General features: G+C 41.2%; 1 protein-coding gene across 1 annotated transcript in view; it reads left to right on the top strand.

Moving 5' to 3' along the window:
- Window positions 1-16,998, top strand: part of GUCY2C (guanylate cyclase 2C) — a gene marked incomplete at its 5' end in the record, with an annotated part of 75,406 nt that overhangs the window by 36,290 nt on the left and 22,118 nt on the right. The window contains 7 exons of the mRNA XM_055570856.1: window positions 5,997-6,078; window positions 7,105-7,210; window positions 10,887-10,949; window positions 11,553-11,624; window positions 12,086-12,190; window positions 14,803-14,889; window positions 16,018-16,150. Coding sequence (XP_055426831.1) covers window positions 5,997-6,078; window positions 7,105-7,210; window positions 10,887-10,949; window positions 11,553-11,624; window positions 12,086-12,190; window positions 14,803-14,889; window positions 16,018-16,150 — 648 coding nt within the window. The remainder of the gene's footprint in view (window positions 1-5,996; window positions 6,079-7,104; window positions 7,211-10,886; window positions 10,950-11,552; window positions 11,625-12,085; window positions 12,191-14,802; window positions 14,890-16,017; window positions 16,151-16,998) is intronic.

Raw genomic sequence — 16,998 nt, 5'->3', positions numbered from 1 at the left:
AGTTCAGTTTTGTTTTGTCTTACTTATGGTCTGAATAAGATGTGCCAGATTTGTAAATATGGACTTTACTTCTCTGCCCAGTGAATGATTTTACAGTTCTGATAAAACACTGAAAATATTCCATTCTATTTTAGCTACACCTATCTTTAATATGTGTTCTATCCACCCTTTGACATAAATTTTCCTATAGAAAACTAGGTTTGGCAATTGGCAGAATGAACACAGAGACAATAGTCTCATTCCATTTACATTTTACTACAGGAAACTCAAGGAATGTATTCAGTGTGTTTCAAGCAAGGAATACTTGATGTCATCAGGCTGAGGGGTGGTCAGTGAGCTTGACCTCTAAATTCTCCCCTTTTGCCTTAGAGCACACATGCTTGGGTCAAAACCATGGTTACCTACCTACCTGAGGTGAGGTCCCATCATGTCATGAAAGCCCTGACAGGGCCAGACCTTCATCCGTGCAACTTGAAGTACAACTGTGTATAACCCTGACTATCACTAGACAGGCCAGCCAAGTGTCTCCTGAGCGACAAGGTCTCAGGACGCTCTGCCCTCGGCTGGCTTGGCCAAGGCTTTCCGCAATGAATAGTAAGTAATTCCACATTACTAATCAATTTTTAGGGAAAAAAGTTTAAATTTGAACAAATATTTATGTTCAAAGATGCAAAAAAAAAAAGGTGTAAACACTACTAATAAAATGACTTTTTTTGTTTTATTTTTATTGTAGAAAAATTCATGCACATGATTTTAAAATCTGAGAGTAGATAACAGAAAGTGAGTGTACCTAGTCCCGCCTCTGTGCATCCCTGGTCTTGTCCGTTCTGCTTAGTTTTTTGCATATTTCTAAATTATATGCATGTGTTTCTTGATTTATGAGATTTAGATGTTACCTATTTCTTGTATTGATAAATTAAAATTTAGTTCATTTTCATTAGGCATACTTTTCTCTAAGCTTTTCTCAATATAGTTCTGTCTTTTTGTCAATACATTTAGTGTTTATAATTTTACATTTGTAATTTTAATTAATATGCATAAGCCTGGAGTTCTATCAAACATGTATAAAGCTTCTTGCTTCCCAAAGTTGTAGGATGAAGATGTTCATGTCTCTATCCGTCCTTCTACCTCCTTCTCACCTCCCAAATTCTCCTGTATTTTTCTTTTATTTGTCAGGGCTGATAATATTTATTTGCTAGCCATAGGAAGCCTTCTGTCATTTACCTGTAAGTTGATTCTTTAAATTGAAAATCATTAAATATTTTCATTATTATTATTTTTATAAGGCCCAAGAGTGTGTGAGAATACCATTTCTCTGTATAGCTCCAATGTCTCTCCTTTGTGACACACGTGCACACAAATGGATTTTTTAAATGCCAAATTCTCGAAATATTTTACAGTTTTATTTTTAGACTATACCTTCCTTGAACATTTATCCTTAGAGTTTGACTATCTCTCATATTTTTGCTATAAGAAAAATACCTGTCTTCTTCACCACATTGCTATTATCGTCTAGCTTCTTATACACTGTCTATTGCTTGGAGTCCATCTCATTTCTTCTTGAACCCTCTACCTTCTGAATAGAATAGGAAGTTAGAGGATTCAAGAGGCAGCCTGTGAGGCATGTGTGAACAATGACCTTCTTGTACGGTTTTATTATTGTTGTCCTTCTCACTCTAGTCCTCTGCCCATGCAGAACTCTGCTTCAGTGCTTCGTTGGGTTGAATCCACATTTTCCTGAATTTACTTACTCTTTTGTGAATCTCTCAAACTCCTTCATCTATACAGCTTCACCTACATACTGAAAAATCAAATTCTTTACACTTCCCATTAACTTCACTCAATGACGGGGTTGAGCTTGGAAAGGACCAGCGGGCAACTCTGTCACTTACTGTGCATTCCACACTGACCTACTTTTCCTCTGATTTGTTCTCTGAATTGAAAACCAGTTGTCAGTTTCTTCCTTTATGGATCCTCCTTAGGTATATCAGTTTCAAAGACATCAGATAGTCTTTGCATCCAAATTCTGTGCTGGAAACTATTTTATCTTCTTCTAACATTCGATGATTCCCATAAGAAAGTGTCAGTTGCTCAGTCATTTCCAACTCTTTGCAACCCCATGGACTATAGCCCACCAGGCTTCTCTGTCCATGGCATTCTCCAGGCAAGAATACTAGAGTGGGTTGCCATTCCCATCTGCAGTAGTTCTTCCCAACTCAGGGATCGAACCCTGGTCTCCTGCATCGCAAGCAGGTTCTTAACATCTGAGCCACCAGTGAAGTCCTCCCATAAGAAAAAAGATGTATAAACTATAAGGGTAACTGAAATAATGTCACTTTGGAGGCACATTCCAAACAATTTTCTTCAGAGAACAAAGATGCAGCATCTCTATTACCAATGAAGAGATTAAAAAAGAAGGATATCTTTTCTAAATTTAATTTTTAAAATTCATTTTTCAGTCAGTTCAGTTCAGTCACTCAGTCATGTCTGACTCTTTGTGACCCCATGGACTGCAGCATGCCAGGCTTCCCCGTCCATCACCAACTACCAACTACTAGAGCTTACTCAAACTTATGTCCATCAAGTCAGTGATGCCATCCAACCATCTCACCCTCTGTTGTTCCCTTCTCCTCCCACCTTAAGTCTTTCCCAGCGTCAGGGTCTTTTCAAGTGAGTTAGTTCTTCACATCAGGTGGCCAAATTATTGGAGTTTCAGCTTTAGCATCAGTCCTTCCAATGAATAGTCAGGACTGATTTCCTTTAGGATGGACTGGCTGGATCTCCTTGCAGTCCAAGGGACTCTCAAGAGTCTTCTCCAACACCACAGTTCAAAAGCATCAATTCTTTGGCACTCGGCTTTCTTTATAGTCCAACTCTTACATCCGTGCATAACTATTGGAAAAACCATAGCTTTGACTAGACAGACCTTTGTTGCAAAGTAATGTGTCTGCTTTTTAATATGCTGTTAGGTTGGTCATAGCTTTTCTTCCAAGGAGCAAGCATCTTTTAATTTCATGGCTGCAATCACCATCTGCAGTGATTTTGGAGCCCAAAAAAATTAAGTCAGCCACTGTTTCCATTGTTTCCCCATCTGTTTGCCAGGAAGTGATGGGACCAGATGCCATGATCTTAGTTTTCTGAATGTTGAGTTTTAAGCCAGCTTTTTCACTCTCCTCTTTCACTTTCATCAAGAGGCTTTTTAGTTCTTCTTCGATTTCAGCATGAGAGACGTGTCATCTGCATATCTGAGATTATTGATACTTCTCCATTCAATCTTAATTCCAGCTTGTATTTCATTCAGCCTGGCATTTCACATATGTACTCTTCATAGAAGTTAAATAAGCAGGGTGACAATATACAGCCTTGACGTACTCCTTTACCAATTTGGAACCAGTCTGTTGTTCCATGTCCAGTTCTAACTGTTGCTTCTTGACCTGCATACAGATTTCTCAGGAGGAAGGTAAGGTGGTCTGGTATTCCCATCTCTCTCAGAATTTTCCACAGTTTGTTGTGATCCACACAGTCAAAGGCTTTGGCATAGTCAATAAAGCAGAAGTAGATGTTTTTCTGGAATTCTCTTGCTTTTTTATGATCCAGCAGATGTTGGCAAGTTGATCTCCGATTCCTCTGCCTTTTCTAAATCCAGCTTGAACACCTGGAAGTTCAAAGTTCACGTACTGTTGAAGCCTGGCTTGGAGAATTTTTAGCATCACTTTGCTAGCATATGAGATGAGTGCAATTGTGCAGTCGTTTGAGCATTCTTTGGCATTGACTTTCTTTGGGATTGGAATGAACACTGACCTTTTCCAGTCCTGTGACCACTGCTGAGTTTTCCAAATTTGCTGGCATATTGAGTGCAGCACTTTCACAACATCATCTTTCAGGATTTGAAATAGCTCAACTGGAATTCCATCACCTCCACTAGCTTTGTTCATAGTGATGCTTCCTAAGGCCCACTTGACTTTGCATTCCAGGATGTCTGGCTCTAGGTGAGTGATCACACCATCGTGATTATCTGGGTCATGAAGATCTTTTTTGAATAGTTCTTCTGTGTATTCTTGCCAGCTCTTCTTAATATCTTCTGCTTCTGTTAGGTCTATACCATTTCTGTCCTTAATTGTGCCCATCTTTGCCTGAAATGTTCCCTTGGTATCTCTAATTTTCTTGAAGCGATCTCTAGTCTTTCCCATTCTATTGTTTTCCTCTATTTCTTTACGTTGATCACTGAAGAAGGCTTTCTTATCTCTCCTTGCTATTCTTTGGAACTCTGCATTCAAATGAGTATATCTTTCCTTTTCTCCTTTGCCTTCAGCTTCTCTTCTTTTCTTAGCTATTTGTAAGGCCTCCTCAGGCAACCATTTTGCCTTTTTGCATTTATTTTTCTTAGGGATGGTCTTGATCCCTGCCTCCTGTACAATGTCACAAACCTCCGTCCATAGTTCTTCAGGCAGTCTGTCCTTCAGACCTAATCCCTTGAATCTATTTGTCATTTCCATTGTATAATTGTAAGGGATTTGATTTAGGTCATACCAGAATGGGGGCTTCCTTTGTAGCTCAGTTGGTAAAGAGTCTGACTGCAATGCAGGGGACCTGGGTTCGATCCCTGGGTCAGGAAGATCCCCTGGAGAAGGAAATGGCAACTCACTCGAGTATTCTTGCCTGGAGAATCCCATGGACCAAGGAGCCTGGCAGGCTACCTTCTATGGGGTCGAAAGAGTCAGACACGACTGAGTGACTAACCGCGCAGCTTGCATAGCTGAATGGTCTAGTGGTTTTCCCTACTTTCTTCAATTTAAGTCTGAATTTGGCAATAAGGAGTTCATGATCTGAGCCACAGTCTGCTCCCAGTCTTGTTTTTGCTGACTGTATAGAGCTTCTTCATCTTTGGCTGCAAAGAATATAATCAGTCTGATTTTGGTGTTGACCGTCTGGTGATGTCCATGTGTAGAGTCTTCTCTTGTGTTGTTGGAAGAGGGTGTTTGCTATGACCAGTGTGTTCTCTGGCAAAACTCTGTTAGCCTTTGACTTGCTTTGTTTTGTACTCCAAGGCCAAATTTGCCTGTTACTCCAGGTATGTCTTGACTTCCTACTTTTGAAGTACTTCCTACCTTTCCTACTTTTTAAAAAATTTTCATTTTTAATTGGAGGATAATTGCTTTACAGTGTTGTATTGGTTTCTGCCACACAACAAAGTGAATCAGCCATAAGTAGATATATGTCCCACCCATCTTGAACCTCCTTCCCACCCCCTATCCCAACCCACCCCTAAATTTAATTTTTATTTTATACTGGCATATAGTTGATTTACAATCTTGTGTTAGTTTCAGGTGTGCAGTAAAATGATTCAGTTGTACATATACATATATCCATTCTTCTTCAGATTCTTCACCCATGTAGGTTATTACAGAACATTGAGTTCCCTGTGTTATACAGTAGGTCCTTGTTGATTATCTGTTTTATATATAGTATTGTGTATATGTTCATTCTCATTTATCCTTCCCTCCCACCTTTCCCCTTTGGTAACTGTAAGTTTGCTTTCTGGGTCTGTGAGTCTGTTTCTATTTTATAAATAAGTTCATTTGTATCATTTTTAAAATTTTTTTCTCAAGATCATTTTGATGTGGGCCATTTTTAAAGCCTTTAATGAATTTTTTAATATATTACTTAAGCTTTATGTTTTGGGTTTTGGCCACGAGGCATATGGGATCTTAGCTCTCCGACCAGGGATCAAACCCACACCCCCTACATTGGAAGGTGAAGTCTTCCACTTCACCACTGGGTCACTAGGGAAGTCTGTGTATCATTTTGGCTTTTTTAGATTACAAATACAAGTGTTATCATATGACGTTTGTCTTTATCTAAGAAACAGGTATCTTAAAAGATCTGTCCTTTTCCACTTGCTGAAATTGTCCTATACAACTAGAATCTTGGGAAATGCATTTGTTCTCTTTTCCGGGGTCCTTCCTAGTGTAGTTTTACCGTCTTTTCTGCCACAGGCCCTCAAATGCTGATGATTGCCGTCTTCACGCTCGCGGGGACGGTGGTCCTGCTGCTTCTCATCGCTCTCCTGGTGCTCAGGTACCTGCCGGCTAACCTGCGGTGCTCATCTCTCAGGCAGAGGGGTGGGTGAGAGCGGGGCATCTGATGCCTGTTGATAGTATACATTCACAGGAAGGTCTCTGGACAGAGCTAAGATTATAAAGGCATTCTGCATCAAAAAGTCTATCTAAGGCAGACGACTACTGAGTGGATGAATTAGAGCTTGCCATCAGAGACATGCATGTGTTTGTGCTAAGTTGCTTGAGTCATGTCCAACTCTTTGCGTCCCTATGGACCGTAGCCCACCAGGCTCCTCTGTCCATGGGTTTCTCCAAGCAGGAATACTGGAGTGGGTTGCCATGCCCTCCTCCAGGGAGTCTTCCTGAGACACATGAACTCAAATCTCAGTTCTGAGATTAACCAGTTGTGTGATCTTAACTGTGTTATTAGCAACTTAAACATGTTACTTGGCTTCAGTATCCTCATCTGAACTGTTGTGGGGAATTGAAATAAAGTCCGTATAATGACCATAAAATTGGCATTCTGTAGGTGGAAATGGCTATTTCTGCTCTTTTATTAATACATTATGGGAAATTTCAAAGTCGCTCTATTACATACTTTCAGGCTGAAGAGGCTTTGTTGTTGTTGTTTAGTTAAGTATTTAGTTAAGTATTGTTGTCGTTGTTTAGTTAGATATTTAAGTATTGTTGTTGTTAAGCATTTAGTTAAGTATTACATACTTTCAGGCTGAAGAGGCTGTGTTGTTAAGTCCTGACTGAATCTTTTTGCAACCCTGTGGACTGTAGTCCACCAGGCTCCTCTGGCTGTGGGATTTTCCAAGCAAGAATACTGGAGTGGGTTGCATGTTCTCCTCCAGGGGATCTTCCCAACCCAGGAATCAAACTGAGTCTCCCATGTTTCCTGCATTGCAGGCAGATTCTTTATCTGCTGGGCCATCGGGGAAGCACCCATCAGAGCTGTAGATGTCAACTAATGGTCGGAAATGGAATGGCATAATAAAAGAGCATAATAAAAGCCCGTGGGCTGGTTGTGTTCCTTTCACAGAAAATATAAGAGAGAACACGCGCTTCGTCAGAAGAAGTGGTCCCACATTCCTCCTGAAGACATCTTTCCTCTGGAGTCCAATGAGACCAACCACGTTAGCCTAAAGGTAAGGCACCCCTGACCTGGGGAAGCCTGCGTGGGCTGGCGCAACTCCCCAGGGATCTGAGGAGACTTTGGTCCATGGTACAGAATGTGCCGGGCAGGGTCATTTGTTTCAGAATCCAAGACCTAGATGTTAGAATTCTCAGTTTCCTGCCTTTCCCTTGATTCTTCATGGTGCTACTTGATCCAGCGAACACTTTGGTGGAGGCTGTGGTATGGTGTGTTACTCATTTTTTGCATATGACCCAGAATAGGCGTGCAGACAGGGAGGATTTGTCATGGAAGGGATGTAGGAATGGGTAGGGCATCTGAGTTCCCCTAAACCTGGGGGAACTACTCTCTCACACTCAGAACATGTGACTCACTTTCTCACTGCTGAAGAAAGAATCCTTTGCCCACACTTGCGCTCAGCCAGGAAGGCTCAGCAGCCACCAGCAATACCGCCTCCCATGGGCCGCGGTTAACTCGGGACCTGCGTGGTCTTATCTCCTCCTCACCAGGACCTCAGGAGATGAACTTTATCATCCTAACTTTGCTGATGAGGAAAATGAAGGACAAAGAGTCGAGCAGCGGGGCCGGGTCACACACACTAGGGAATCAGGTTACTGCAGATGTAACCCGCCAGCTCTTCTGAGCATTTCTCATGTGCCCGATGCCTGGACCTGTTTCAGTGTTTCTGAGCTCTTTGAGGCAACGGGGCTAGAATTTCACGAACGGGGCACAGTCTGAATCCACCCTGTGTAAGTGTGACACTAACACTTAACCATCAGAGGTTTTCTGGGTTTTTTTCGGATTTTAATTCATTTCTGACTGCCCTGGGTCTTCGTTGCTGCTCGTGGGCTTTCTCTAGTTGCAGCGAGCGAGGGCTACCCTCTAGTTCCGGTGCTTGGGCTTCTCATTGAGGAGGCTTCTCTTGTTACAGAGCACAGGCTCTCAGGCACAGGCTCAGTAGTTGGGGCACCCAGGCTTAGTTGCTCCATGGCATGTGAGATCCTCCCAGACCAGGCATCAAACCCGTGTTCCCTGCGTTGGCAGGGCAGATTCTCAACTACCGGACCACTAGGGAAATCCCAGAGGTTTTATACCAAAGCAAACTAGGGGGAGGTGGGAGTCCCAGAACCTCCACATGAAGGAATGAGTGGGGTCCCTCGGAATAGGGCCGAGCCGACAGGACAGTGTGACTTGAGACACCTCCCTCCTTAAAATCAGCAAAAATAAAATTGCCACATGAGTCAGGTTTGTGTTTGGAGCCTTTCCACCACCTCTCTGGGCACCCCACCCCAAATCCTGCACAGGGCACTCTAATGGCTCAGAGCCCCTCATGGCTGAGTGAGGACTAGGCCTCCCTTTCCTCCAGAAATGGTCCATGCACCAAAGTAACACTCCTATTACATGCCAAGCCACAAAAATAAAAATGCTATTGACAAAGACCAGGAACTCCCCCAGCAGTCCAGTGGTTAGGACACCACACTTCCACTGCAGTGGGCACAGGTTTAGGTCCTGGTCAGGAAACTAAGATTCCCCCATGCTTTGCAGTGCGACCAAAAAAATAAATGATTTTTTAAAAATTTTTAAATTAAGAAAAGATCAGTCTATCTCAGGCACGTGTCAGGAAGAAATCAATGAATACTCTTTGAAAATCCAATAATCTTACAATCATTTACATTTCACACTGCATCTTTCCATTTGATTCTCATCAAAACCTATGACTGTAATTGTAAATGATTGTAAGATCATTGGATTTTCAAAGAGAGAATTCATTGACCTGAATGACTTAGTGGCAGTACCCTAGGAAGGGAGGAGGAGACCTCTAGAAGGAGTGAGTGGTCCCCGTCTCTGGTGTGACTCTAGGTTGAGCTCCCACCCCCATGGTTCACTTCTGCCCAGGTCCCGCCATGGCTCCACCCCTCACAAGCCTCCCCCACCGCCTCAGAACCCTGTACTACACTTTATTCTTTTGAGTTAACCTAAAACATCGTGTTGCTGTGTGTTTTGTTAAAATGTAAATACTCCTAAGAGTATAACTCATCTACCCCTTGTTGGATATGACATAATTTTTATGAGTTAATTCATCATTAGTCGCTCACCTGGCTAAGGAGGAGGTCTTTGGGACAAGTTGCCATGAGGAGGAAGGTTAGAAGTGATTCAGAGCATGGGGACTCATTGTTATGCCGAGTTACAGACCAGCTGGGGAGCAGGCGACCAGGGATTAGCTGTAAGAAGAGGTTTACCAGTGCTGAGAATCAGACAGGACCGGAAGAAGACCCACGGGGATCGACCAGAGTCAGGAGAGGGGAAAATGCCACGTGACTGGACAGGCAATGGTTCGAGCTCTGGGTCAGGAAGCAAGACTCAGGGGCGAGATCATGAAGAACATATCTCAGGCTAGAATGGAGAGGGTCAAGCAAACCAAGGCAGCCAGAGGGAGAGATGTCAGCAAAGTTCGAGGGGAAGGCAGCAGACGGAAAATAATGATAAAGATGCAGAGGATTCATTTGAGGATAAAACACCTTTGCTTGTAAGAAAGTGTCACCACCGTGGTCTCATTTGATCCTGAAGTATCCCTGTAAGTTAGGATTGCCCAAATAAGGGACTGAGGTTCAAATGGTTTAAATGAGGCAATCAAGGCTTGAGAGGGTAAAAAGAACACTAGATGAGAAGTCACACTCAGGTTCCGTAGATTCTCGGGTGACACATGGTGCTGTGTAACCCTTTGTACCTCACAAATAAAACGAGAAACAGGAGAAGGGGAGACAAGTGATGTTTATTAATCTGCGCTGTGCCAGGCGTCATGCATGGAATTGGATATTACTTATTTCACTCACATTTTCAAAATGTCCCTATGAGGTAACTTTTAACAAATATAATACATCACAGGTTTTTATAAGAATTGAATGGAAAGATGCAATGGTTCATAATCTTTTTTGCCTTTCAAGTAGCAGAGCAAGAGCCTCAAGGGTGTGTGTGTGTGTGTGTGTGTGTGTTTTGTGTTTCAGTCAATATTTAACTTCTTTTCAAATTAATTACTGGGATTTCCCTGATGGTCCAGGGGCTAAGACTCTGAGCTCCCAATACAGGGGGCCCAGGTTCAATACCTGGCCAGAGAACTAGATCCCACAGGCCACGCCTAGAACTAGATCCCCCATGCTGCAACTAAGACCCAGCACCGCCAAATAAATGACTGGCTTCTGTTGACAAACCAGCTGATCTCGCAACTCCAGGCTGAACCCCGAGCTGATGTGGCTGACTCCTTAAGCCCCAGCAAGGTGTCCTCACTTGCACTGCTACTTGGGCCTTGAAGCATGAGTTCACAACTCAGATGCCAAACATGATTCCCTGAGAGCATCTGTCCGTAGCTACAGGCAATGGTTCCCACTAGTTTGGGGGGCTGGGCGGGAAGGAAGCAAAGGAAGTCTCTGGCTGAAATAGGCTACGAGAAGAAAGGGGAGAAAACCCAGAGTTAAGTGTGCGGCTGGTGGATACTTGGAAGGAAGGTACCGTTGGAGTGGGGAGGGGAGCATGAGAGGGGACACTGGACAATTAATAACGGTTTTTCTGAGCCTGCCTGGCATGCTGTGAACCAACTGCAGTGGACACAGGCAGTCTCTCTCAGCCTCTGACCGGCAGGTGGGGAGCCAAGACATGGAGCCTCTGGAATAATTAGCTTGTTCTTGTGCCAGATCGATGATGACAAGAGGCGAGACACAATCCAGAGACTGCGACAGTGCAAATACGACAAAAAGGTGACTAGTCTCCTTTGCTTTTCTAAACTCCCAGTCAGGGATACGTGCTGGGCCTTCTGACTTGTTGTGGCCCCAGCTCTGATGTCAGCAGTGTGATGGCCTGGGTCCCGGGGCTGACCCAAGGGGTGCTGTTAGAGCCTTTCACAGGGCTGGGCAGGGCTCTGCTTCACCGCTTACAATATTCTCAAGTCCTGGGTATACTGAAGGAAAAAATAAAATTTTTAAGAGGGGGAGAGTGTAGGAAGGAAAAGGAAAAATAATAGATTCAGAGCAGTCTGCAACCCTGTATTGTATTTTGAATCACTGCGGTGGGGGTGTGACAATCCCATAGCAGGGTTTTGTATTTCCCCTCCTTCCTCCTTACCTCCCTTCTTTCCTTCCTTCCTTCCTCCTTTGTTCACTTAATCATTTTAAAGAAACATTCTCATATGAACCTGCCACATCCCAGGCACTAGGCACCAGGGATATAAACAGCAGTAAAAAGAATGTTACCGCTTTCAAGAGCTTACAGTAGAGTGGGAAGATAGTCATGTGAGCAGATGATTATAACATGCATATAGCAGTCATGCTACACTATCTCCTTAATTCAATTGATCTTTGCAGAGAGTGATTCTAAAGGATCTCAAGCACAATGATGGCAACTTCAATGAGAAACAGAAGATAGAATTGAACAAGGTATGCTTACTTAAGACCTTTAAGTGAGAAATAACTTTACTCCGTTTTTCCTAAGCATTGAGGTCCCTGGTGGAGCAAGGTGTTATTAGGGAGTCCTGATAGAGAAGCCTGCAGACCAGGAATGCGTGACTATACTTCTTGTTGAAAATTCTCCCCCCAAATTTTGTCAAAGATGTTTGATGGTGCAGGACATGCTGGCGTGTCCTAGAAAGTGGTCCTGATGTGATGGGAGAGTAGTCAAAGGTTTGTATTCAGGTCCTCTTGCCGACAAAAGAAAGGCCATGAGGTCAGATTAATGCCAAGTGCAGAAGGAGACGCACGGATGCTTCATTGTATCAAGACCAGTAGTATATCTTCCCAGAGACCTGAGACACAGTCTGTTTTATTAGTATATTATTAGTTTTTAATCAGGTGCTCTTTTCTGGCTGAGCTGCTTTGTAAATGAGTGTGTTATGTCTTAGTTGCTTCAGATTGACTATTACAACCTAACCAAGTTCTACGGCACGGTGAAGCTTGATTCCACGATCTTTGGGGTGACTGAGTACTGTGAGAGGGGATCCCTCCGGGTAAGGAATCAGAATCATTTCCAATTTCCTAACCAGCCAACCATGTGCAAAAAAAAAGTGTAGTAGAAATTTTAAATGCTCACTCAGTGAAGTAATAACAGCAGAGAGTTATCAGGAAAAGTGTATGGGCCCATATGCTTATCAAACTAGATCACTCAGATTTTGTCCATTTATCCTTATTATATCATTATAAGTGAAATGAAAGTCACTCAGTCATGTCCAACTCTTTGGGACCCCGTGGACTGTAGTCTGCCAGGCTCCTCTGTCCATGGAATTCACTAGGCCAAAATACTGGAGTGGGTAGCTGTTCCCTTCTACAGGAGATCTTCCCAACCTAGGGATCGAACCCAGGACTCTCACATTGCAGGCGGATTCTTTACCAGCTGAGCTACTAGCCTATCCCTTCTCCAGGGCATCTTCTTGACTCAGAAATTGAACTGGGGTCTCCTGCATTGCAGGCGGATTCTTTACCAGCTGAGCTAACTAGCTAAAAAATATTCAGGAGTGTAGACTTGAAAAAACAAAGAACAAATGTGGAAATGTGGAAAAGTGATTGCCTCTCCTTTCATTTTATTTTACTTGCATATTTGCTTTTGTATTAAGAGGAAACTAGATGGTTATTAGAAAAAATATGTAGCTTTAAAAATGTATTATGGCATAAACTCAAATGTATCCTCAAGGGAAAAAAATCATAGCCTTAAATGCTGTTCTCTCTTTTAAAAAATAATCTAAATATTCAATGCAAAGTTTAGAATAACTATGGCCTAAAGGAAAGGAAACCACAATTCAATTATTATAAAACTGATAAAATTCTAAAGTGCATTCTTGAGTTGTTTATTTTTAAAAAACTACAAAATGTACAAGCCTCTTATACTTCTAATTAAATCTTTAAAGCAAGCATAAAAATAAAATGAAAATAAAAAATAAAGCTATGAAAAAGATGCTTTCAATTCTGAAAGAATATATCATGACTATTAAATTATAAAGTCTAAAAAAGGGAAAAATTTCAGAAGCAATATAATTATGAAAACTTGACTCAAGTAAAAACTTAAGGAAGTCAATAATGGTAGAAGACATTAACATTTCCATTACAAAGAAAACCAGATTCAGTTTAATTTTTCTAAACTTCAATGAATAATTCTGATTGTGTATATAAACACTGTTCTAAAGTTAAAGAAAAACATGAACATCTTCTAAATTCATTTAACATTCAACAAGGCTAGCATAAAGTTGATACTAAAATGTGATTAAAGACTAATGTCATTTATCAATATAAATGGAAAAATTATAAACACAATACAGGTAACTCTAAGCCAAGTCATATATGAAAAGCATAATACAGTTAGATATGGTTATTTCTATGAATGGAAAAAATATTACTCTAATGCATCATATCAAAAGGTCTTTGGAGAAAAGCTATATAAGATCATTTTAATTGGTGCTGAAAATGTTCATTTAAATTGCTGCTGATACAGTAAAATAAACACACATTCGTAATAATTTCAAGTCTCTCAAAATTAGAAATACTTTCCATATGAGGGCTAGACCATATCTTAATCATTTGATTTCAACGTGACAAAAAATTTAGATACACCAGTAAGTGAAGATTATCACAGAGGACATTTTCATAGGGAGAGGAGATAATAAACAAATAAACAAAAGCCATATATCAGGTGCTAAGGGAAGAGTCTGTCTACTCATAACTCCCCTCCCTTAAACTGACTGGTTACCCACTGCTTCAGCAACCTCATCTGAAACAACAATGACTTTGGGCCCTTTTTTGGAAATTACTGGTATAGTACCTAAGTTAAAACTGGGCTTTTTCCCCAGATAAGAAACTGTTGTTAGGTTTTCAGTTAGGGTCCTGCTTAGAGTTTTACTGTGAAGAATTAGCTTAGTTTAAATACCCTGTATCTTGATAGAACCATCACCACCTTAATACTATGAGTTCAAAACTCTAGGTCATACAGTTAATGCAGAAATTCAAGAGCTCTGTCTTAATGACAGAGGACTTAATAAACGGACGGAACACTTAGAGCTATTAAACCAATTGATGCAATTGGTCTTGTAAGTAAAAATGAAATCCTAGCTAAGGGATTTCCTGATAGCAATTCCTTATTTGAAAACACGATTGTAATTTTGATGATACAGAGCCTGCAACCCAGGCACTTGTGAATCAGGCTCACCAGCCCACTCTCCTGGCAGGTACCTGCTCATTGCTTTACTGCTATCTGGTGAAGAACCAGGATTTGGGATCTGTGGGCATCTCGTGCTCATCTCCTTGTGATAAAGAACCACCCGGTGTTTCTTAGAGAGAAAAGAAACCTATGTTCAAGAAAACCAGGACAATGGCGTTCCAGCTTGTTTCTGAGCCCAAGGACTCATGATTAGAAGATCATTCCCTGGTGGTCCACTAGTTAATACTTCACGCTTCTACCACAGTGGGCATGGGTTCAATCCCTGGTTGGGCAACTAAGATCCCACATGCCTTGGGGTGTGATCAAAATGTTAAAAAATAAAAAACAAAAGAAGATCATTATTTGCCTGTAAGAATCTCTCCACAGTGGTATCCTTTAGACAACTCATCTTCCTTTTCTTTTTCTCCTGCTCAGGAAGTTTTAAATGACACAATTTCTTACCCTGATGGTACATTCATGGACTGGGAGTTTAAGATCTCTGTCTTGTATGACATTGCTAAGGTAAGAGACCCACAGACATGAAAGATATTTATGAAAGTTAAATCTGGAAAACAGACCTAGCCCGCTATCATGTCGGTTTCTTCATATATAAAATGATAATGAAAGAGTGCCTGTATCATAGGGCTTTTGTGAAGATTTTACGAAACAACACATGGGCTTTGTATAAGGCCTGCCAAGCAAGTATTCAATATATATATACTGACTTATTATTTTTATTATTAAATTCTTTCTACACTGGGTTGCAGGCACACATTTTCATAGATTTGCTGGAAGTAAAAAAAAAATCACATAAAGTTTCAGGGAAGATAACTGAATCTTCACCTTAATGTAAGAGAAAATATAAGGGCAGGCATTCATCTTGCATGAGGCAATAAAAAATGTGGACATGTATATTTCCTAGACATGCTATGAAAAGGAAGTGGATACCAGTAACTAGGGCCCCATTCAACAATGAATAAAAACCAGTCCCAGGAGTGAGGTATCTGATACAGTCTTAAATCATCTGAAAGACACATAGCATCGGAATCAGTTGGGGGAAAAAACGTAGTACAATATCTTATTTGCCTCAGTTCACTCCCAGGACCAAGGCTGAACACTAGTGTCTGCAGTACCACCACCTCTGGCCACCAGGGGGAGACACAACAGCCAAAAAAGAACTTCCTCTTTCAAAACTGAATGAAAAATTGTTTCAAAATAGATGGAAAGCAATTAGATTTTAAGAAATAATCTAACCTAACCTCTCCCTTCAGGAAGGCAAAGCCTTATTATTCATATTATTTTCATATTCATATTGAGGTAGCAGAGAACCAGAGACATACCCAAGGTCACAGACTGAATAAGTGGTAAGCAAAAACACTTAAAAAAAAAAAAAATAGGATCAATCTTTGCTTCATATTGTCTGCAACTACTTAACCAGAGTCTTTAGACCTTCAAAACTGTATGCAGTACTTAGGCAAATATTAGGGCTTTAACAATATTTTATAAAGTTAATGGAGTTAAATTTAAAACTTGACGGTGATTCTGTCCACATGTTGAAATGATTTCACCAAGTCATCTCTTCCCTGAAAAGGACAGAGCAGCTGAGCAGCGTCATATCTCTTTGTTTTCCTGTCATCTGAAAAACTACAGGGAATGTCATACCTGCACTCCAGTAAGACAGAAGTCCACGGCCGTCTGAAATCGACCAACTGCGTGGTGGACAGTAGAATGGTGGTGAAGATCACCGATTTTGGCTGCAATTCCATTTTGCCTCCAAGAAAAGGTCTGTCATGAATGAAATTTTCACTAGTTTCCCACTTAAACACTTTTCTTTTTTAATTTTTGCAAAAGTTCATGTAAAGTGTTCAGGAAATGGTGATACTGACCAGAAAAAACACTTCCGTAAGAGGCAGTAGCTGGCTCATTCCCCAGCATTACCCCGTTCTCGTGTTCAGCGTGTGCTTGTCAAGTTGAACAGATCTCCTCTGTGGGTTTCCTTCATCTGTGTGTCCCTTGATTTAAGGGAGAAATCATGAAGGAGTTATTGGCTTGTGGCAGGACTGTGTGGAAAAATACAGAAAGTTAGAGCCATAGGAAATCCTATGAAATCCCCTAATTGAACCTAAGCCTCAGAAATCCCCTTATTGAACCCTCCTCTTTTACAGAAGACAGAACTAAAGTTCAGAGAGGCTAAGAGAATTGCCCAAAAAAATAGAGTATAAGACTGAAGACCCCTTTCCAAATTCTAGACATCATTCATTTATCTGTGATAATGATAAGAAATGATGATGCTTAGAAAAAAGTCTTATCGGTAAAGTATATTCTTATTTATCCCTTTCAGGAGTGGTGATGGGGGTCAAAAAAACCTATTTGTAAAGTATCAAGGGCTTTTCATGTTGAACGTTTGCCGTCATTAGAGCTCAGGGTTAAACAGCCTCAGAGGGCTAGGACTCATATATGTCTCAAAATACCACTAAATTCCTCAAAAACTAAATTCTACCTCTAATTCTATTTTTTCACTCCTTTTAGTTTTCCATAATAGACGAAAAATTACAATCCCGCACCCACTTCTTTAGCTATGTCAGGGATGCTAAGACATTAGACTAAGTCCGGTTAGTGCTTATTGAGAAC

Source organism: Bubalus kerabau, chromosome 1, assembly GCF_029407905.1.
Source record: "Bubalus kerabau isolate K-KA32 ecotype Philippines breed swamp buffalo chromosome 1, PCC_UOA_SB_1v2, whole genome shotgun sequence".
Lineage (NCBI taxonomy): Eukaryota > Metazoa > Chordata > Mammalia > Artiodactyla > Bovidae > Bubalus > Bubalus kerabau.
This window is presented reverse-complemented; position numbering and strand designations above follow the sequence as displayed.